Source organism: Lissotriton vulgaris, chromosome 12, assembly GCF_964263255.1.
Source record: "Lissotriton vulgaris chromosome 12, aLisVul1.2, whole genome shotgun sequence".
Classification (NCBI taxonomy): domain Eukaryota; kingdom Metazoa; phylum Chordata; class Amphibia; order Caudata; family Salamandridae; genus Lissotriton; species Lissotriton vulgaris.
This window is the reverse complement of record NC_141700.1, coordinates 488,817,223-488,838,145: the sequence shown is the minus strand read 5'-3', so window position 1 is coordinate 488,838,145 and position 20,923 is coordinate 488,817,223. Positions and strand designations below refer to the sequence as shown.

Sequence of the window (20,923 nt, the reverse complement as noted above, 5' to 3'; positions counted from 1 at the left end):
TCCCAACTCACACCTCTTTCCAATTCCCTATTCCCTGCCCTGTCCCAAGCACACAAACCTTTGCCCGCACCCACTCCAACACACAGAAGCAGCACACCTACACATAAACACAAACACACCAAAACACAGGTATACACACAAACAACAGTAGACACCACATCTACCACCACACCCACATGCACCACCACTACCACCACACCCACAGGCACCACCACCACTACCACCATCAGCAAACCCAGACACCTCCACCAGCACACCCACATGCACCAGTATCAGCACACCCATAGATCTCTCCACCGCAACCACATGCACCACCAGCACACCCAAAGACGCTCCTACCATCACCACACTCACATGCACCACCACCAGCACACCATACAGACACGCCCACCACCATACCCATATGTACTACCACATCCACATGCACCACAACCCCACCCAGCAAATCAACAGCACACCCATACACACACACACACACGCACGCACACACACACACACACACACATTAGAAACCACACTGAGAAAAAACAAATGCCCACACTCACTCAAACAAATACACCTAGGAAGAAATACATAAATGTACACCACATACATCAGACCCACAGGCACATACAACCTCAACAGACACACGCACATCACCCACTGCCACTCCCTCTACCTCACAAACCAAACTCCCTGGCAACCATCCTACCTGTTTACCTCGTGAAGATGTACTATTTGCCCCCTCTTGCCTTGACCTCTTCCAACCACAACCTCCCCTCCCGAACGCAAAGCCACCCTTTTCAAAACACAATCTACTCCTGCCATACCTAAGACCAGCCCTCCTAAAGGTAAAACTTTTCCTCCCAAATCCTAAACTACTTCTCCCAAAACTAAAACCACCCCTCCCAAACCCCAGAAACCCCCCCAAGTAAGATTATTGAGGTGCCTGCTCTGTGCCCACTAGATGTCCCTTACTGAGGAGGTTCCCCTTGGCGGTGATTTAGGAGGCAAGCTTAGTGTCACAGCATAACAGTGCACTGGATTTTTTTATATAGTCATAGACTGCCATCTGGTTTTGATCGTGTTTTGAGAGACGTATCTCGTTGTTTGATTAAATGTCTAATTTTCTAATCACCGAATTTGTCCTGGCATTTTTTTCCTTGCAATTGTTTGATTCTTAGAAATGTTTCTGACTAAAATGTGAGCTACATATTTTTATTAACCATTATAGCAGGAAATGCAACATTTCTTTTAATGTCTACTTTGTTAAGTGCATACACTGGTTAAAATAGTATGCAATGGTATTTTGAATTTAGGTGCAGCCATCCATTATGATAATGGATTCTTACACCAAGAAATAGCTGTTTACAATTTCTTTTTGAAGTGTTACTACAAGTTTGTTTGTTTCACCTTGATTACGAATAAGAATGACCACACATGCACTACACCTTATGAAATACTGTGACTATTGAAATTAGATACAATACAGGACTCACACTACACAACGGGAAATGTTACATGGATTAATATGTTCAATGATTCAAATTTGAGACTGACATTGATTTGAAAGGCAATTTATAAGGTAAAGGTTATACCTTGTCTAGTGCAATTTCTACATAATGTTCGATTGCACTTATCCCAATGATGTGTAATGCATATGTTTTTAATTTGACAATTTTCAAAATGTATTTAAACACACCTGTGTAATGTCTTTTTGATTTTTTGATTGATATCCTTGACCCCTTGGTAGGTCGCTCCCCACCCCGCACTGCTCCGCCTGTGCCTTAGCCTGCTGCTGCCGCTGCTGCTAGGGGCTCGAGGCCCTCCCTGTTCCCTCGTGGTTTGACTTCCTGCTTTGTGTCTGTGCTTCTGTCTGCCCCCGTAAAGGTCGCTGTTGGTCTGTCTTCTGTTCCCCCCTCCCATCTGTGCCATTACTGTGCCCGTGAGTTCATTCCTGTTATTGTAATTTGTTCTCTCCACCGTGTAAAATTTCACTATTCATCCTGTTATTTTAATTTGTGCTTCCCTGCCTTTGTTAATTTCACTGTTCATCGCCGTTCTTCCCGCCGCTGCAACCCCACCCCTGCTCTCCCACACGCCCCCTCCCACTTTCCCAACTGCTCCTCCCTCCCACCTCCCCTTCTTATGGCGGCCGCGCCGCTGGTGCTCCGAGGGCGCGCCAAAGGCCAGCCCATCTACACCCATCCGCGCCTGGACCGCGCCCAGCGCCGGAAACCTTGGCCCCCATGAACTCCTCGACGCCCGACTCAACTACAACTCCAGCACCTTCCAAACACTCAACCCTGGACGATTGCGCACCTGCTGCCTGGCCGCCCCGAAGCGCACACAAGGACCCTTCTCCTGCCGGAACTGCAGCTTCACCAGCATCCGCCCCACCATGCCGCCGACCAGGATAACAACCCAACCACCTCAGATACATCCTCCTCAACACCCGCTCCACCGCAAACATGCCGTTGAACTCTGGGACCTACTCGACTCAACCTCCCCAGACGTCGCCTTCCTGACGGAGACCTGGATGAACCCCTCCTCAGGACCCGATATCGCCACAGCCATCCCGGAAGACTCCAAGATCACCCGCAGGGACCGCACTAACGGAGTAGGGACCGCACCAACGGAGTAGGAATCGCCATCATCCACAGGAACACTCTCAGAGTCTCGACCAACACCGACAACACCCTCAGCACCGCCGAACACCTGTACTTCCAGATCCACGCCGACTTCAACACCCCCCTCAGAGGAACCATCATCTACAGAGCCCCCGGACCCCGACCACAGTTCAGTGACTCCATCGCCAACTTTGTCAGCACACACGCCCTCGCCTCCATGGACTACATCCTCCTCGGGGACCTGAACTTCCACCTCAAGAACAACAACGACACCGACTCCACCACCCTGATCAACAACCTAGCCACCCTCGGACTCAGACAACTCATCACAACACTCACCCACTCCGCCGGCCACATGCTTGACCCCATCTTCTCCGCAAGCCCCCTCAACCATACCACCGAACTCCACTGGACCGACCATCACTGCATCCACTTCACCTTCAAGAAGCCCACCACGCACCACCACACCCAACAGATGCCTCGCCGCTGATGGAGCAAAGTTACCGAAGGCCAGTTAACCACCACCCTCGCCCTGAGCCCACCCGCCGACCCCACTAACCCCGACACCGCCGCCTGCAGCCTCAGACAGTGGATCAACGACTGTGCCAACACCCTTGCCCCGCTCAAGAAACCCTCCAACAGTCACACCAGCAAGAAAGCCAGCTGGTTCACTAAAGACCTCCGGGCCTCCAAGCAAACATGCCGAAAGCTGGAGAAGATCTGGCTCCTTGAACGAACACAGGACAACTACGCAGCCCACAAGAACGCCACCCCCACACACCATCGCCTCATCAGATCTGCCAAAAGGGCCTCCTTCAAAGACCGCCTAGACAACAAAGCGCACAACAGCAAAGAACTCTTCAACATCGTGAAGGAACTCTCCAACACCAACGATGTCCCACCTTTGCAAGACCTTTGCGACTCACTGGCCACCTTCTTCCACTGCAAGATCACAGACATCACGACAGTTTCGCCGCAACCGCCCCAAAAACCACTGAGACCATCGCCCTCACAACAACCATCAGCACCAACCGCCTGCTCTCCTGGACCAACATCAACGATGACAACACTATCAAAATCATGAACACCATCCACTCCGGATCTCCATCAGACCCATGTCCACACCACATCTTCAACAAAGCCAGCACAGCCATCGCACCCCATCTCCGGAAAGTCATCAACATCTCCTTCGAGACAGCAACCTTCCCGGAGAGCCAGAAGCCCTACTCAAGAAACCCTAGGCGGACCCCAAGGACCTCAAGAACTTCCGGCCCATCTCCATTCTACCATTCCCGGCGAAGGTCATCCAGAAGACCGTCAACAAGCAACTGACCCGCTACCTCGAAGAGAACAACACCCTGGACGCTTCCCAGACCGGATTCCGCAGCAACCACTGCACAGAGACTGCCCTCATCCCCGCCACTGATGACATCAGGACCCTGCTGGACAGCAGTGAAACAGCGGCCCTCATCCTCCTGGACCTGTCAGTCGCCTTCAACACTGTCTGCCACCACACACTACGAACACGCCTCCACGACTCCGGGATCCAAGAAAAGGCCCTGGATTGGACCACCTCCTTCTTTTCCGGCAGAACACAGAGCGTCCGCATTCCCCCCTTCTACTCCGAAGCCACCAAGATCATCTGTGGCGTACCCCAGGGCTCATCCCTCAGCCCAACTCTATTTAACATCTACATGGCACCGCTCGCCCTCATGGCCCGTCGGCACGACCTCAACATCACACCCAGCTGATCCTCTCCCACACCAAGGACCCCCACACCTCCAAAACCAACCTCCAGGATGGAATGAAGGCCGTTGCTGAATGGATGAGGAACAGCCGACTGAAGCTGAACTCAAACAAGACGGAGGTCCTCATCCTTGGATCCACCCCTTTGGCCTGGGACGACTCCTGGTGGCCACCCGCACTGGGAACCACCCCAACACTCACCGACCACGCACGCAACCTAGGAGTGATCCTCGACTCACCCTCTTCATGACTAAACAGGTCAACGCCATCTCCTCCTCCTGCTTCAACACCCTCTGCATGCTCCGCAGGATCTACAAGTGGATCCCCACTGAAAGGAGAAGAGCGGTCACAAAGGCCCTCGTCAGCAGCAGGTTGGACAACGGAAACGCCCTCTACGCAGGAGTCTTGGCAAAAACTCCGATCCAGAACGCCTCTGCACGCCTGATCCTCGACATCCCTCACCACAGCCACATCACACCCCACCTGAGAGACCTGCACTGGCTCCCGGTCAACAAGAGGATAACCTTCAAGCTCCTCACCCACGCACACAAGGAAGTCCAAAACACTGGACCTACATACCTCAACAGACGACTCCGCTCCGCCAACCTCACCCTCGCCTCAGTCTCCCGCATCCGAAGAGCGACCTCCGGCAGTAGATCATTCTCCCACCTCGCCGCCAAGACATGGAACACCCTCCCCATCCACCTACGGCAGACCCAAGACCTGCTGACCTTCAGAAAACTCCTCAAGACCTGGCTTTTCGAACAGTAGCAGCATTCTCCACTCCCCAGCGCCTTGAGACCCTCACGGGTAAGTAGTACACTTTACAAATTATATGATTGATTGATTGATTGATTTTTGTGCAAGTGTCAATTTTTTTAAGGCAGCTTGCTCCAAATTTAGAAATACAATGTAATAATACAGGTGTGTTTCTTTAAATATTTCAAAAGTCAACATTACACACATATGCATTGCACATTGGTATGCTATTGCTTGTAAGAGAGCTTTAAAAATGCACAAGTTCACTGCATATGTTAAAGGACAAGTCAAAAGGTAACAGGTAAAAGTGGAGCTTACCATTAATTCCAGCCACTACAGTGTTGATTTTGTTCATCATCAAGCAGCAGTAGAAGTGGCAGGACTTGGAAGATCAGGTCCATGGTGGAAAAGGATGTATGAAAATGAGAAAAGGTGAGTTTCTGCCCTATTTCCCTTCCAATCTGCCAAGTCAGGTGTGAAGGGTTTACCTCCACAATCACATTGGCAAGAAGGCACATCGTGATTGGCCTAGCGGACAAACTGGCATCCCTCCTCTGACAGACACTTTTGCCTACTGTGCCGTTGACGCAGGAGAACATACTTGGCGGCACTCTGATGGTCTTTAGCCAGTCAAACCGCCATCTAAACAGAGCGGGCAGACAGCCAAGTTGGCGGGCAGGAAGACCGTCAAAAAAGTGATTGCGGGACCCGAATTGCCAAGATGTAAATCAGGCCCTAAATATTCTGAAATCCCTTTCCTTAGAAACAGTAGTGGCCGGTATTGCTTGCGGGAGGACGGGCCAGTGTGTGTTTGGGGGGGGGGGGGCACGCAGGGGGAGGGTCAGGTGGGGATGGGGAGGTCAATAATAAAAAGAAAAAATTAAACCTAACTATCAACGGGTCCAGCTCCTGCTCTCCTGCCTCCGACAGGAACAGGAAGCAGGCAGCCAGGCTCCCTCCCCTGAGCCAATCACAACGCTGCAGTGCAGCATTGTGATTGGTCAGGATGGCGCTGAGCCAGGGGTTAGTTGGGTGGGCATGTTCTCTATGCAGGCTGCAATGCCCCTGCATGTTGAAGGGCTGAGCGCGCATGACTGGTTTGGGCGGCATAGGAGGGCTGACTAAACAGTCTTTGTGCACTCAGTAGTGGGTAAACCACTCTTCCACTGCCCTGCTTGGAGAGCGGAGCAGCCCGCCCACCCGCACTGCACAAAGCAAACATAAAATGGCAATAACTTAAAGTTATTATCATTTTATGTTTTGGCTTTCACACACTGCGAGAAAGCTCTAATGGAGGAGCCGCACCTGCTTGAAAACACTTTTTTCAAAAATTCAACTGCTTTTTTGGAGAATGGGTCTACTTCACAATTAACCTCCGGCCACTTTGCAGAATAATCTATTAAAACAAGTGCATAACAAAACTGTGGTGGTAAAAAAATTAATGGTTCAATCTTATCTATAACAATCATATTCCATGGACAATCAGCATATTCTTTTAGATTAAAAGATGGGACTTGGACCCTCAAAACTTTTTCAGAGCTCAAACAGACAACGCAAGTCTTAACTAATCATTCTATTTACCTGTCCATGCACGGCCATCACAAGTTCATCCTAACTCTCCTTTTGGTCACAGTTGAGCCTACATGTCCCTCATTGGCCATCATGACTGGATCTCTTCTAATAGTTAAAGGAGAAACTAATCTGTCACCTCTTAAAACTACTCCATCTTCAATCGACAATTCATCAGCAATCTTTACAAATGGTTGAATACTAGCTTGCAGACCCTTCTCTTTGGCCCACCCTTCCACAATATGGGGCATGTTAACAAGGACGTGGCCGAGCGCAGCGTTAGCCTTCTTGGCTTAACGCTGCACTCCGCCACTTCTGAAACGCAGGACTACACCGTATTTACAAGAGTATGGTGCAGCCTTGCATTTCCCCTTGCACTGTTGCTAATTTAGCTGCCTAGCGCCAACGTAGGCACACTTGCACCATAGTGCAAGTGTGTCTGCGTTGAGAATAATGATTGTTTATGTGTAGGAAGATGTCCCTTCCTGTACATAAATAATCTGAAATGGCATTTTCAAATTTCTATGTGTGCTGCTTAATGCAGTGATATCCAGCGCGAGGGCAGCAAAACTCACACGCAATGCGGGAAAATAGTGCAAGACCAGCACATCGAAAATGCGACTGCACAAAAATCATAAACAATGGAGTACAACGAATGCACCCTGGCCAAATGCAGAGGACAACATGTACACCACAACATCCAAGCACCGTGGAAGAACAGTACCAACAGCCACACACAGCACGAAAGAAACCAGTGCTGAAGGAGCAACACACCCACCGTGCAGCATACACACACAATCAGGAGTGCACCCGGGCAGTGACAACATCCCGGTTCAAACAGCACCCCACCTCATTTTAACACAGGACACAACTGGTTCAGCAAATGTGCACAACCTGCCAAATCACATCTGGAACGCAGGGAAACGTAACAACAAAATGCACAAGTACAAGCTGAGACCTGCAAAAATGTTTATTCACACATGCAGTGCATTTGGACATTCTCTACCGTCGCATGGTTGCCATGGACGGTCACAATGTGACGTGCTCATGAGAAGTAAGTGTCAATGATGGTATTCCTACAGGCCAGTCCTGCCGCTGCTGCAGTGGGATGTGGGCCACCTGCCCCATCACCACCATCATCGGCCGGTACCTCTGGAACTGGGATTCATGTGGCCCTGGTGCGAACACAAATGTTGTGCAACACACAAAATGCAACGATCAGCTTGCACACGATGTCTGGGATGTACAGGAGCTTCCCACCTGTGCCGTCCAGGCACTTGAAACGTGACTTCAACACGTCAAATGTGCGTTCAACGATCCCCCTGGTACGTATGTGAGCCGCATTGTACTGCCTCTGGGCGGGTGTGCTCAGATCTCGGAGGGGTGCCATCATCCAAGGGCAGAGTGTATATCCTTAATCACCTGTCACAGTGCAGGGAGAAAAGAGTCAATACTTGGTTCAGCAGAATGTGATAGCAGGTCCACCAATACAGTGACACCTGTGCTGGCTGTGTGGGGGTGAGTGTTCGCCAGCCCACGGGGATGAGCTAATGCGGGCAACTACACCACCAGTCTGTATAGGGTGCAGGGGTAGGCCAGGATGACCATGGAGTGTTGTGTTCGTGTCTGGTAGGTGGACGTGTAGTTTGACATGCTGAATATGGTTTGGTCACCTGTGCATCCCCACAGTTGTGTATTGTGCTGTTGAGGCATTGTGATATTGGGTGTGTTGACTTGGTACTTACGAACGAGCAGTCCTGTTCCATATTATGTGCCATCCTGGAAGCGCTGGTTGATGATGGACTGTTGGAAGATGAAGAAATCATGCACACTTCCTGGGTAGTTGGCAACGACATTGGTGAAGAGTCCACGGTGGTCCGCTATTGCCTGCACATTGAAGGAATGTGTGTGCTTTCTGTTGCGGTAGTGGTGTGCAGTATCCGCAGGGGGCACAAGTGGGACATGTGTGAGGTTGAATGCCCCCAACACAGCTGGGAATCCGGCTATGGCGTAGAAGCCTTGCATTGTCTCCAGCTGTTCCTGCGCAGTGTTGGGGAAGTGAAGGTAATGGGGTATGAAGCTGAGGATGGCATCTAGGACAGGTGTGATGAACTTTGATAGGGCTGGCTATGAGACCCCTCCGACTCTGGCAGTTGTTGGTTGGAAGGTACCAGAGGCCATATATCCAAACAAAGAGAGAGAGAGGGAATTGCTACTCCACTCTTATTCCCCAGGGGAAATCAAATAAACAACAAAAGAGTGAAGCCGAGTTGATAAAAGGCTAAGAGGTGGAATTACTCATGTTTTTTAGAAGGGTTCTCAGTCACCAACCTAGTTGGTGACATGCTTCATCATAGGACCCCCACCAGAGAGGCCGAGTGCCTCCCCGGTGTGCTAAGACACCTGATTACAGCAGAGCAGGATTTTGTGAGTGTTGGGTGCAGGTGCTAGTGCAGTGAGTGATGTTAAAATAGTCTATACTACTCCTTAAAAAAATGTAATAATAGGGTAGTATGACTAGAGTAAAAAATAGTGCATAGTGGACGTTATAACTGCTTAAATTGGTCAGTTACATCCGTATTTATAAAACAATAGGTGGAGATGTTTCAGCCTCTGTATGCAATTGGCGAGGCTTTCCTCAGGACCCTGGACCATGGTGGTATGCACACCCTATGGCACATCCTGACCTATGGCCCAAATTAGAACCGGTCTACTCACGGTTCTCGCACAAAAACGCCTTCAGGGCTTCTGAAAGCGCACTCAATCTGTAAAACAAAGATCACAGTGACAAGACATCAACATACAATGCAACATATTCGTCAATCAGTTTCGTTGCATGCTGGGAACATAGAGTGATTTAAAGTGCTCATAGATATGTGACTTTGAGTGTAGCCGCCTTCACCTCTCTAGTACAACGTGAAATGAGGTTCTTAGAATAGCCCCCTATGTGGGTTTTCGAGTGTTTATCACATACTCAAAGAGTACACAGCTGTTGTGATAATCACGGCTAAATATACATTTTAAGCCACTAGATCTGTACTAAGTGCATTATATAGTGACCAAAAACGGTGTGACATATTAGTCTAGAAAAACTCCTCGGAAACACAGCTCAAGTAGGACTGGTAAAACTGCCCACAAGGAATTATAGGGAAACAAGGGACTAGCGCTTACATGTAAAAGGCGGTGGAGTTACCGCATAGATCCTGGTGGGGGACGTAGACCAAACAACACTGGCTGGCGGGGAGAGACAAAAAAATTAGGGTAAGTGCAGCTTGGTCCCTCAGAGAGCCCAGGCTCTCGCTATACACAAGTGACCTGCATTACTTACTGTTTTAAGGTCTGCCGTCCGCTGTTGCCAGAAAACGTACTGTACACAATCTAAAATGTGGTAAATAAAACCTATGGTCAGCATTAGAAATCCATTCTATATAAGGTGCAATGCAATCAGAAGTCATGATCTCTATATGATGAAAGACTGGGTCCATAGCCTGGGTCATAATAATTCTTCTGGCTGCTCTATAATTCTAGAAAAGATATTTTACCCGAGCCCGTGATTTTTTTGTCGATTTAATTTGGAGGATGGAACAAAATTTGCACACCGAGTTCTGTGAATGTTTTTTTAATATATGTGACCATAGGATAGAATCCCTGTGATCCAATTTGATACAATCCGCTACAACTTGGAATGAAAAGTTGGTGTAAGGTGAATGTCATATCTTCAACCACAGTAAGAGGGGTGCAATTTTTATTTTATTATCGATGTAAGAATGACCAGATTCTGTATAGGTTATATAGATGGAATACTCTTTGAGACTGCCAACAGTATTCCAAGGAATTTATTTTTGATGACCTGCAAACACCATGAATCGGTGTAGCCTCAAACACCCACTCCATTTGTTCCCAGTAGGATGCATGGCATTGTAAAGTGAGATTAGTTAATTTATGGTTTTTTGACCTAACTGTCTTGCAAATATAAAAACGGCCTCCACAGGACCTGCAATTTTAAAAGCTCTCTGTGAAATAAGCTTATCCCACTTAAAAGGTGAACAAATCATCATTCCAAGGTAATTAAAATTAGGGACATTTCTAATAGGGATCTTACCAATAGTAAAACTGTGCAAACAAGTAGTCTTTGGCCCACAGGTCATGATATATGATTTTTGATGATTGGCCTTTAATTTCAATTCACCCATGTATTCATTGAAACAGTCAGGTAACTGCTGTAGGCAATTTGCAGTGCAAGAGATAAGCACAACATCTTAAGCGTAGAGAAGGACAGGCACAGGTCGGTCAGCAGCCCTATGGGAGTCCTTCCCTCTGGCTCTCAAAACTTGATTGAGGAAATTAATATCAAAATCCCGTAGGCTGTATAAAAGTTCCCAATCTCTCCAAATGGCCGTTGTTAAAAGTACATCATAGACATACCAAACTGTTAAAATTGCCCTAAAAGAACAATTTGGTCATTTTCTAGAGCCGATGAGGCTCACTCTCCGAATCAGCACCAAAAAAATGGCTGATAGCCATGCCTTGCAAGCCTTGCTCTGTTTATAAAGCGTTATTAAATTTAGAGTGGGGGGCCACTTGTCCAGATGGATGTCCAGATGGATGAGGTGCTTTAATAGAGAAACTCTTACCGAACAAGATATTCGTAATGCAGTTTGCATTTGTATTACACTTACACCGAGGACCACTGTGTGATCATTGAGGTGTGAGAAGGAATCTTATGATAGTGTGTGAGGGTTCTTGCCCTTAAGGAAGACTTTTCCTCTGGCTGTACCGGTCAGAACATTGATTCCCAGCGAATCCTTTAATTTTGTATTACAATATTAGGCCTGGGTATATTTTTGTGTTTGATAGTTTCACATTCTTTCCCTTTTTTGCCCTGCTGAAAATGTTATTACTGACCTAAGAGGCAAGTGGGTCGTCTTATGCCTGGTATATAAGGCCTTCACTGTTGTCATGGATGGAGCAACATAATGCTCTATTAATATACAGTCTAGTCTAGTCTAGTCTGGATATTTGTATTGCGCAACATATCACTACCCAAGGGAGTCTCATGGCGCATGCGGACAGTCCCAGAAAAAAAAAGATGAGTCTGGAATGGAATTCTTAACTGAAGAGCCATGTTTTCAGTTTTTTTCGAAAGCTCATGAGTTCAGTAGTGGTGCGTATGTTTAGGGGGAGTTTGTTCCATAGGGATGGCACCATAAAGGAAAAGGCGCGTCCGCCGTTTCTAGCAGTTAGAACTCTCAGTGGCGTAAGTTGTGACTTGGAACTTGATCTCAGTTGTCGACCAGGCTGGTACCATGGCAAGAAGAAGAGAGTTACCATAGTCTAGCCTATTTACTATGAGGCCCTGAACCAGAGTTCTGCGTGCTTCTGCTGGTAACCATTTGAAGACCTTGCGTAGACTCCTCATGATTCCGAAACAGGTACCTACAGTATGATTTACATGGTCCTGCATGGATAATTTGTTGTCCATACGGAATCCTAGGTTACGGACGGATTCTTTTGGGACGGGTCACTCCCCCAGTTCCGGGGGCCACCAGTCATGGGTCCAATGTTCACTTGCTCGCCCAAAGGTCATAATTTCAGATTTGGTGCCATTCAACTGGAGATGATTTAGACTCATCCAGTTTTTTACCTCCGTCAGGCACATTTTAAAACGCTTTTTGGTGTCATTTACATCAGGGCCGAGGGTAACCAGTATTTGCGTGTCATCCGCATATGGCGGAAGGTTTTTGGTCAGTGCCCATCCTGAACTAAATTATTTCAAGTTGTTCTCAAATGTGATGATCAGTGTAAAGGAAGAAGAGGGAAGAAAAGTAATTGCACAGGGTCACTCAGTTTGATCAAGCTTTGAAGATGTGTTTGACTCCAGGGTCTCTGGGTCAGGGCCCAAAAGCAGTTTTGTCCTGAGTGCAACTAAAGCATTTGACTGGTCTAGGCATGTTATGCAAGTGCATTCAAATTATCCTTTGTGTTTTATAGGATGGCGAAACAGCAGTGGAAACACCCTTCTACAGGTATATCTTGTACAGAAACAGTCAATCTTTCAAAGATGCTAGAGTGGCATCAGCACAAGCAGGTACAAATTGGCCGCAACAGTGCAAGCTTTAGTTCCTCACAGGAACGGAACAGTATGGGAATAGTAAGTGACGCTAACCAGTGCAAATTTTTGTTTTGCTATTTTTTGGAAAGTACCCTGTAAACAGTGCAAAGCAGCGCAAAACACTGCTTTGCGTTACTTTGAGGTGAGGGGGTGTGACAATGGTGGTACATGGGCGTTTCCATGTAACCACCCATGCCTTTTGACGGAAAACCATATTTACAAAGCTTTGTAAACATGGTTTTGCGCCAAAAGTTAAAACACCTTCAAAGGAGGTGCTAGCAGGAGGAATGCTTTCATTTCTACGCGATTTTCCGACTTTCCATGCGTGCTGCACTCTGCACCACGTATGCAAAGTGGGAAAAGCTTTGCATCGTGCCTTGCATAGTGTTTTTGACAGGAAGGGTATCCTTCCTGTACAAAACCTATGCTACACTCATGCACACACCGTAGCGCTGAGGCGATAAGTTGTGTGCATGGCACACAACAGCTGAAATCAGTGCCGGCGCAAAGGAAAGGGGAGGAGAGAGCCATATCTCTGAAGCTATGGCTCTCTCCTGCTCTGCCCTGTCGTGCAACGCAGCGCAGCCTCACGGGGGCTGCGCTGCACAGGTTTTTTTTAAATCTCCCCCATAATCTTTATTTCGATCACCAAGATCACAAAAGACATTCACAACCATGGGCGTCCGCGGGGGGGCAAGAGGGGGCGCTTGCCCCCCCCCCCCCTGGATCCAGGCCCGGTTCTAGAGGTTGGGCCCACATACTTGGGCCGACTTTCCTGCTGGGGCGACACCTGAAAGAAAGGCTGCTACAGCCCGAGTGTGAGTCCCAGCAGGTCACAGAGTCAGCCGTTCCATTGTCATGGGCAGTTTGACAACGGGCCGGAAGAGGAGACATAGCATAGAGCATCTCCCCCCATCCCAGGTCTCAGGAGATGACGTTGAGTTCTTGGGGAGCTGCTGATGCTTTCAAGCAGCACAATTAGCAGGGACCGTTAGCCTTAGTCCCTCACAGCAGGCCACAACGATCAGATAAAAAGCTAAGGGACGTGGGTGGGGGCGTCGTTTGGGGAGCAGGGTTAATGCCAACATTCTTAGTTTAAAAATTGTGAAGTGACAGACCGGATTGAAAGTGAAAGTTTCATTCTCATTAATTTGTGCAATGGGGAGAGTGCTGTATACAGCTAAGAGTGAAAATACTCTGGGAAAAACACTAAGGACTGAAATAACTACATTTAAAGAACAAAATGACTAAAAATGGGAAAAAAAATGAAAATTCGATTTTGACAATGTTGTAGTGGAAAAATGTAACTAACCCTCCATGTTGAGGCTAAGGGAGACGTAAGAGCAGAGAAGAGTTAAACGAAAGAGACAGGGCCAAAAGGAAAAATAAGAGACGGAGTGGGGAGTAGAGACAAACTGAGAGGGGGAGAGGAAAGAGGGAGAAATGATTGACGAGAGAAGATAGTGAAAGAGGCGAGGGGGGGACATTATTATAGATAAGCACAATGAGGCTGGGAGACGGAGGGAGACAGAGGGCGACAGACAGAGGGAGACAGACAGAGGGAAGGGGGTGACATAGGGCGGGAGACAGACAGACAGGGAGACAGATAGAGGGAGACACAGGGTAGGAGACAGAGGAAGAGAGACCGAGAGAGAGGGAAAGAGAGGGAGACCGAGAGAGAGAGACCGAGAGAGGTAGACCGAGAGAGAGGGCGACAGAGACAGAGGGCGACAGAGAGAGAGGGAGACAGAGAGGGAGGGAGACAGAGAGGGAGGGAGACAGAGAGGGAGGGAGACTGAGGGAGGGAGACTGAGGTAGGGAGACAGAGACAGACAGAGGGAGACAGAGAGAGAGGGAGACAGATAGGGCAGGGGACAGATAGGGCGCGGGGCAACAGACAGATGGAGTGGGGCAATAGAGGGAGGGAGACAGACCAGGAGAGAGACAGACAGAGGGAGGGAGACAGAGAGAGAGGGAAACACAGAGAGAGGAAGACAGAGCGAGGAAGACAGAGAGAGTGAGACAGAGGGAGGGAGACAGGGAGGGAGGGACACAAAAGGGAGGGAGACAGATGGAGGGTGGCAGAGGGAGGGAGGCAGAGGGAGGGGACTGAGTGAGGAAGACGGAGGGACGGAGACAGAGGGAGACTGAGGGAGGGAGACTGAGGGAGGGAGACTGAGGGAGGGAGACAGAGGGAGGGAGACTGAGGGAGGGAGACTGGGGGAGGGAGACTGGGGGAGGGAGACAGGGGGAGGGACACAAAAGGGAGGGAGACAGAGGGAGGGAGACAGAGGGAAGGAGGCAGAGGGAGGGAGACAGAGGGAGGGAGACAGAGGGAGGAAGACTGTGGGAAGGAGACTGAGGGAGACAGAGAGAGGGAGACGGATAGGGCGGAGGACAGAGGTAGAGAGAGAGAGAGAGAGAGGGAGGGAGACAGACAGGGAGACAGATAAAGGGAGACAGACAGAGACAAACAGAAGAAGGGAGACAAACAGAGGGAGGTAGACAAACAGAGGGAGGGAGACAGACAGAGGGAGGGAGACAGAGAGAGTGGAAGACAGAGGGAGGGAGACAGAGGGAGGCATAGGGAGACAGAGAGAGGGAGACATAAGTAGAGGGAGACAGAGAGAGAGAGGGAGACAGAGAGGGAGGGAGACTGAGGGAGGGAGACAGAGGGAGGGAGACAGAGGGAGGCAGGGGGAGGGAGGCAGATGAAGGGAGGCAGAGGGAGGGACACAGACAGAGGGCCACAGACAGAGGGCGACAGACAGAGGGAGGGAGACAGAGGGCGACAGACAGAGGGCGACAGACAGGGGTAACAGACAGAGGGCGACAGACAGAGGGAGGGAGACAGAGGGAGGGAGACAGAGGGAGACAGACGGAGGGAAACAGAGGGAGGGAGACAAAGGGAGGGAGACAAAGGGAGTGAGACAGAGAGAGAGAGACATGGAAACAGAGGGAGGGAGACAGAGGGAGGGAGACAGACAGAGGGAGACAGACAGAGGGAGGGAGAAAACGGTAGTGAGACAGAGAGAGAGACAGGGAGACAGAGGGAGGGAGACAGAGAGAGGGAGAAAGAAAGACAGAGGGCGATAGACAGACAGAGGGCGATAGACAGACAGAGGGCGACAGACAAACAAAGAGGGCGACAGACAGACAGAGGGCGACAGACAGACAGAGGGCGACAGACAGAGGGCAACAGACAGACAGAGGGCGACAGACAGACAGAAGACAGAGGGCAACAGACAGACAGAGGGCGACAGACAGACAGAGGGTGACAGACAGACAGAGGGCGGGAGACAAAGGGAGTGAGACAAAGGGAGTGAGACGGTGAGACAGGGAGAGGGAGAGAGACAGAGGGAGGGAGACAGAAGGAGGGAGACAGACAGACAGAGGGAGGGAGACAGGCAGACAGACAGAGGAGAGAGAGAGAGGGAGGGAGAGAAAGGGAGGGATAGAGAGGGATGGAAAGGGAGGGGTAGAGAGGGAGGGATAGAGAGGGAGGGAGGGAGAGAGATGGAGGGAGAAAGAGGGTGGGAGGGAGGGAGGGAGGGAGGGAGAGGGAGGGAGAGAGACGGAAGGAGGGAGAGGGAGAGAGAGGGAGGGAGAGAGAGAGATGGATGGAGAGAGAGGGATGGAGAGAGAGGGAGAGAGCGAGAGGGAGAGAGGGAGAGAGACCGAGGGAGAGAGACAGAGGGAGAGAGAGGGAGGGAGGGAGAGGGAGGGAGAGAGACTGAGGGAGGGAGGGAGAGGGAGAGAGAGGGAGGGAGACAGAGAGAGGGATGGAGAGAGAGGGATGGAGAGAGAGGGAGAGGGAGAGAGACAGAGGGAGAGAGACAGAGGGAGAAGGAGAGAGAGGGAGAGAGGGAGGAGAGGGAGAGAGAGGGAGAGAGAGAGAGAGGGAGGGAGATGGAGGGAGAGAGAGAGATAGACAGTGGGAGTGAAACAGAGGCAGACAGAGAGAGGGAGAGGGAGGGAAAAAAGAGATAGAGAGTGGGAGGGAGAGAGAGGGAAGGAGACAGAGAGAGAGGGAGGGAGACAGAGAGACTGAGAGAGAGAGAGAGAAAGAAAGATGTGTGTATGCCGGGTCTGGTAGCTCAGCGGACGAAGGCGTCCGCTGCAGGGACCTGTGTTCAACCTCATGGTTATAGTTTTTTGTTGATCTAGACCCACCCCCCTCCCTCACTGACCCCGCCCCCACCAGTGCGGCCCTTGGCCACAAACCACACTGTAAATTTGGCCCCTGAGAGAAAGTTTGTGAGTACCCATGCTCTGGAACCGCATCAACCTGATTTAGAATGTTTTTGTTTTTTTCCGGTCATTTTTAGTTTTTCCCTTTGTTTTATTACTTGCCAGGTTGTCTGATGTGGCGCCTCAAAAGATTTTTCTCTTCCCCCTATGGAATTCTTTGTTTATTTAAGCTCTTTGTCTTATTAGATTTTTTTAAATGTATTTAATACTTGTGCTCAATCATGTCGGGGGATGGTGATGAAGTTAAAATGTTGCCCCCCTTGGAAACATTTCTGCGGATGCCCATGTTCACAACGGCACACTTGGTAAATCTCATTTAGGTTTTACAGCGCCAAACTTTGATAAATGCACCCCTCTGTCACTACTCACTTGACAGGCACAGAGGTATCAACACCTTTTAAAAGGTTTTGAATGCTCGTGCACCAGGTGCTCTGCAGCCTCGGTTCTGTCCCTGCTCAAAATGTTGAGGTCCGCCAGAGCCCCGCTCCAGAATAGTTGCAGGGACCCGAATGGATGCCTTAATTCCATGCACTGCTTAAACCAACTCAAAATGAAGGCTCTTACCTTGCATTGTGGTGATTCCGGGGTTCTGCAGGTTGCAAAGATCTGCTCGGGGGCTTTGGGCTTTGCCAGCAGCTGCCGAACCATTTCCAGCCCAATGCCCCGGTTACAGCCGGTTATAAGAATGGTGCGCGCTAGTGGGGACGACATCTTCTTCCAGCTGAAAGTTCTGCTGACTGAAGCCGCTGGAAGTGGAAACATTCACCGTTTCCCGCCCCTCGCGGTCTGCGTCATCTTGGCTGTGGCCCTTCGAGTGTCCTCACATGACTCCGTTGGCTCGTTCTCCTCCCAACTAGCTGCCTCGCCTTGTTCCGTGTCTTGACTTGGCCAGATTAAGAGCTAGAAGCAATATTTACCAATCTTCCAATGTAAAGGCCTGAAGCCGCCGTGGGCAAGGGTCCAGTTTACTTTACTAATCCTGCCTCCCGCGCTGCGCCTCCTCTTGTCGGAGTCTCTTTCAGTGTCCTGACGTGAGCGTTGTACCCCGCTCCCTCCCTCCCGCAGATTGACAGGTGCGTTCTCATGCTCTTGATGTGACCGCTTCAGGTGCGTTCTTATCAATGATGCAGGAGCAGCACAGGAGCACAGGTGACTCAGGGGATATCTGAATAATGCTGTTTTTTCCCCAGCCAGCATTTGTGATGGTCTACACTTTTTTGCCTGCACTACGGCCAAAGGCATATTTGAATTTTTACTGGGCCGGACGGAGATTCAAAACCACTATTCCTCATTTGAACCAAGTATAATTTTTTCCAAGGTCGGGAGCGCCTGTGCACCTTACGCTAAGGTATCTTTTCAAATCACAAAAATGTGAACCGTTATTATTCACAGGACTTAAGTCCAGATTTATCACACTTGACTGAGTGCAACGCAGTAAGAACTTCCTGCCCTGCGTTAAATGGAGACGGTAGGAATGCGCCGTATCTATCAAGATATGGTGCATTCCTGCTCTCTCCTTTCGCTGACGCACTTCTGGCTGCCTAGACCGAAAGTAGGCACCATTGCGCCATGGAGCAAGCAGGATTGTTTTTGTGTAGGAATGGGCACCTTCCTGCACAAAAAAATCCTCTGAGGCATGCTTCACTTTCTAAGTATGCTGCAGAATGCCGCACACATAGGGGGTCTAATTTATAAGACCCCTACGCCACCGGAACATCATTTTTAAAGATGCTCTGGCTGCACATATTGCAGTGCCACATCTACAAGGCCACATAAGGCAACCCTGTGTGGCTTTCCATGGTCTTGTACATATGGTGTAAGGCAATGCATAATGCGATGGGGAGGTGTGAAACCAGGTCTCTGATTTTGCATCTGCCTCAAGGCAATATTTTGTGACACAAAGTCAGTTTTGGCAATCTTTGTAGATCCATTTAGCCCCCATGCATCAACCAAAGAACACCCATTTGAAGCTATGTAGCACACAACAGTCCAACAAGCATTTACAATGCAATAGGTCTCGCATTTGTTAAAGCTGGAGCTATTGGCATTGAAAATGACAATATTTTTTACTTGTGCATTTTTATTTGCAGTAGAGTAATTATATTTGCATAGTGCCATTTAGTGCTATTGGTATGAGCTTGCGACACTGGAGAACGAGGTGATAGGCAATAAAAAGAGCGAGCCTAAAGGAGGGACAGAGTGACAAGTAGAGCGAAGAGACTGGTATGAAGTACTGGTGGGAGAGCCGTATAGAGAGACCGAATGGATGAGATGGAGAGACTAAAAGGCTGGGATGAAAAGAGAGATTGGCTGAGAAAACGAAAGCCTCTGGTGAAACGAGGGGCAGAATGATGAGGGGAGAGAAAGCTAGTGAGGGTAGTGGCATTAGAAGACCGTTAAAGGCTCAGTTGAAAGGAGGAGTCCACTAAGAAGCCGAGAGTCTCCGGTGTAAGGAGCAAGGGACAGTGTAAGAAGGTGAAAGAAGGAACAAAAGGACGCGGAGAGACAGCATGTGGAGATTTTCTGGTGATAGGAGGGACAGGATGACGAGGGGAGAGATAGCCCGTCAAGTGCCAGAGGGGAGTGCCATTAGAAGACAGGGAAAGTCTGAGGTGAAAGGAGGAGTCCACTAAGAAACTAAGGGGCATATTTACAATAAGTGGCGCATCCCTGCATATCAGCAGGGATGCGCCACTTATTGTGCGCTATGCCTACGCCAACATGATTGCGCTGCATTTACAATGCGGCGCACCATGGGGCAAAAACGGCACAGATGCGTCGCGCATCTGTGCCATAAAAGTGTCGCATTGCTGGACTTGCGTCGCAAGCAGGACGCAGCTATAGCAATGCTCGGGGGGCCCTATTCTTCAATGCTGCGTCAATCCTTACGCCTGCTTCAAGCAGGCGCAGGGTTTTGACGCAGCATGGGCGCCAAAGTGACTGAGTTAAATCTTGTAGATTTCACTCAGCCACTTTCAGGAGGCGTTCCTTTGCCGGAAGCCCCCCCCCCCCTCCACCATGCGCAGGAACGCCTCCTTCTGGCGCAGAGCTTTACATCATGACGCATCTCCCAGATTTGTCACGTTGTAAATACCCCGCACCATGGTGCATCTTTTGCGCCGCCGCTGCATCACAAAAGTGACGCAACGGCGGCGCAAAAGCGGCGCAAGGGGCTCGTAAATATGCCCCTAAGAGCCTCTGGTAAAGAGGACGGACAGTGTGACGATGTGAAAGAAGTGCGAGTGTGACAGTAGTAATGTTTTACACATTTTTTTTGTTTGCAGTGGAGCTTTTTCATAAAGTAAGTTATAGTTAAAGCTATACTGAGGCTGGGGGGCGTGGCTTGCGCGCCGCTTCTGCATGGCGTGTTGCGCTTGAGCTCCGAGGCCAGTTCCTCCCGTCGAGCGATTTTCTCCACTTCTTGCTGCCCTTCTTTGCGGAAAAGGCAACCCTCTTCAGCGGAACATGCGGAGAGCTGATTGATGCTGTTTTCCTGATGGTTTGCTCACCGGCTACATGATTTCTGCCTCACGCTTCAAAGGCGCTCGCATTCCTCACGAGCGGCCGCCATTTTCCCGCTCTTGACGTTCCTGTCATTTTACTTCAGAGACGCCGCCGTGGATACAAATTTGCAGTGCCGCTTGACTTCCTAGTGCGTTTCTTCCATGAGGCCTACTACTGGTAACATTTTTGCCTTTTTTATGTTATTTCATTGTTGCTTGGCTGATTTTTAAGCTGCTCACGCGCTGTTTTTTCTCAGAGCGCTTCTTTCATAGAGGTGTCGACATTTTTTCCTACAAACTCAATACTGTGCTCCCCTGCTCTGCACATACTTTCGCCGCTAGTAATATCTTTGCGCACATTGGACTTGGTTTCC

The 20,923-nt window shown here is 49.5% G+C and overlaps 1 protein-coding gene across 1 annotated transcript in view; it reads right to left on the bottom strand.

The window, feature by feature from the left end:
• LOC147676821 (uncharacterized) overlaps positions 1-17,933 on the bottom strand; it is a 318,542-nt gene extending 300,609 nt beyond the window's left edge. Inside the window, exon 1 of the mRNA XM_086945235.1 lies at positions 17,611-17,933. Coding sequence (XP_086801361.1) covers positions 17,611-17,808 — 198 coding nt within the window. The 5' untranslated portion in view covers positions 17,809-17,933. The remainder of the gene's footprint in view (positions 1-17,610) is intronic.
• Between the last annotated feature and the right edge of the window lie 2,990 nt (positions 17,934-20,923).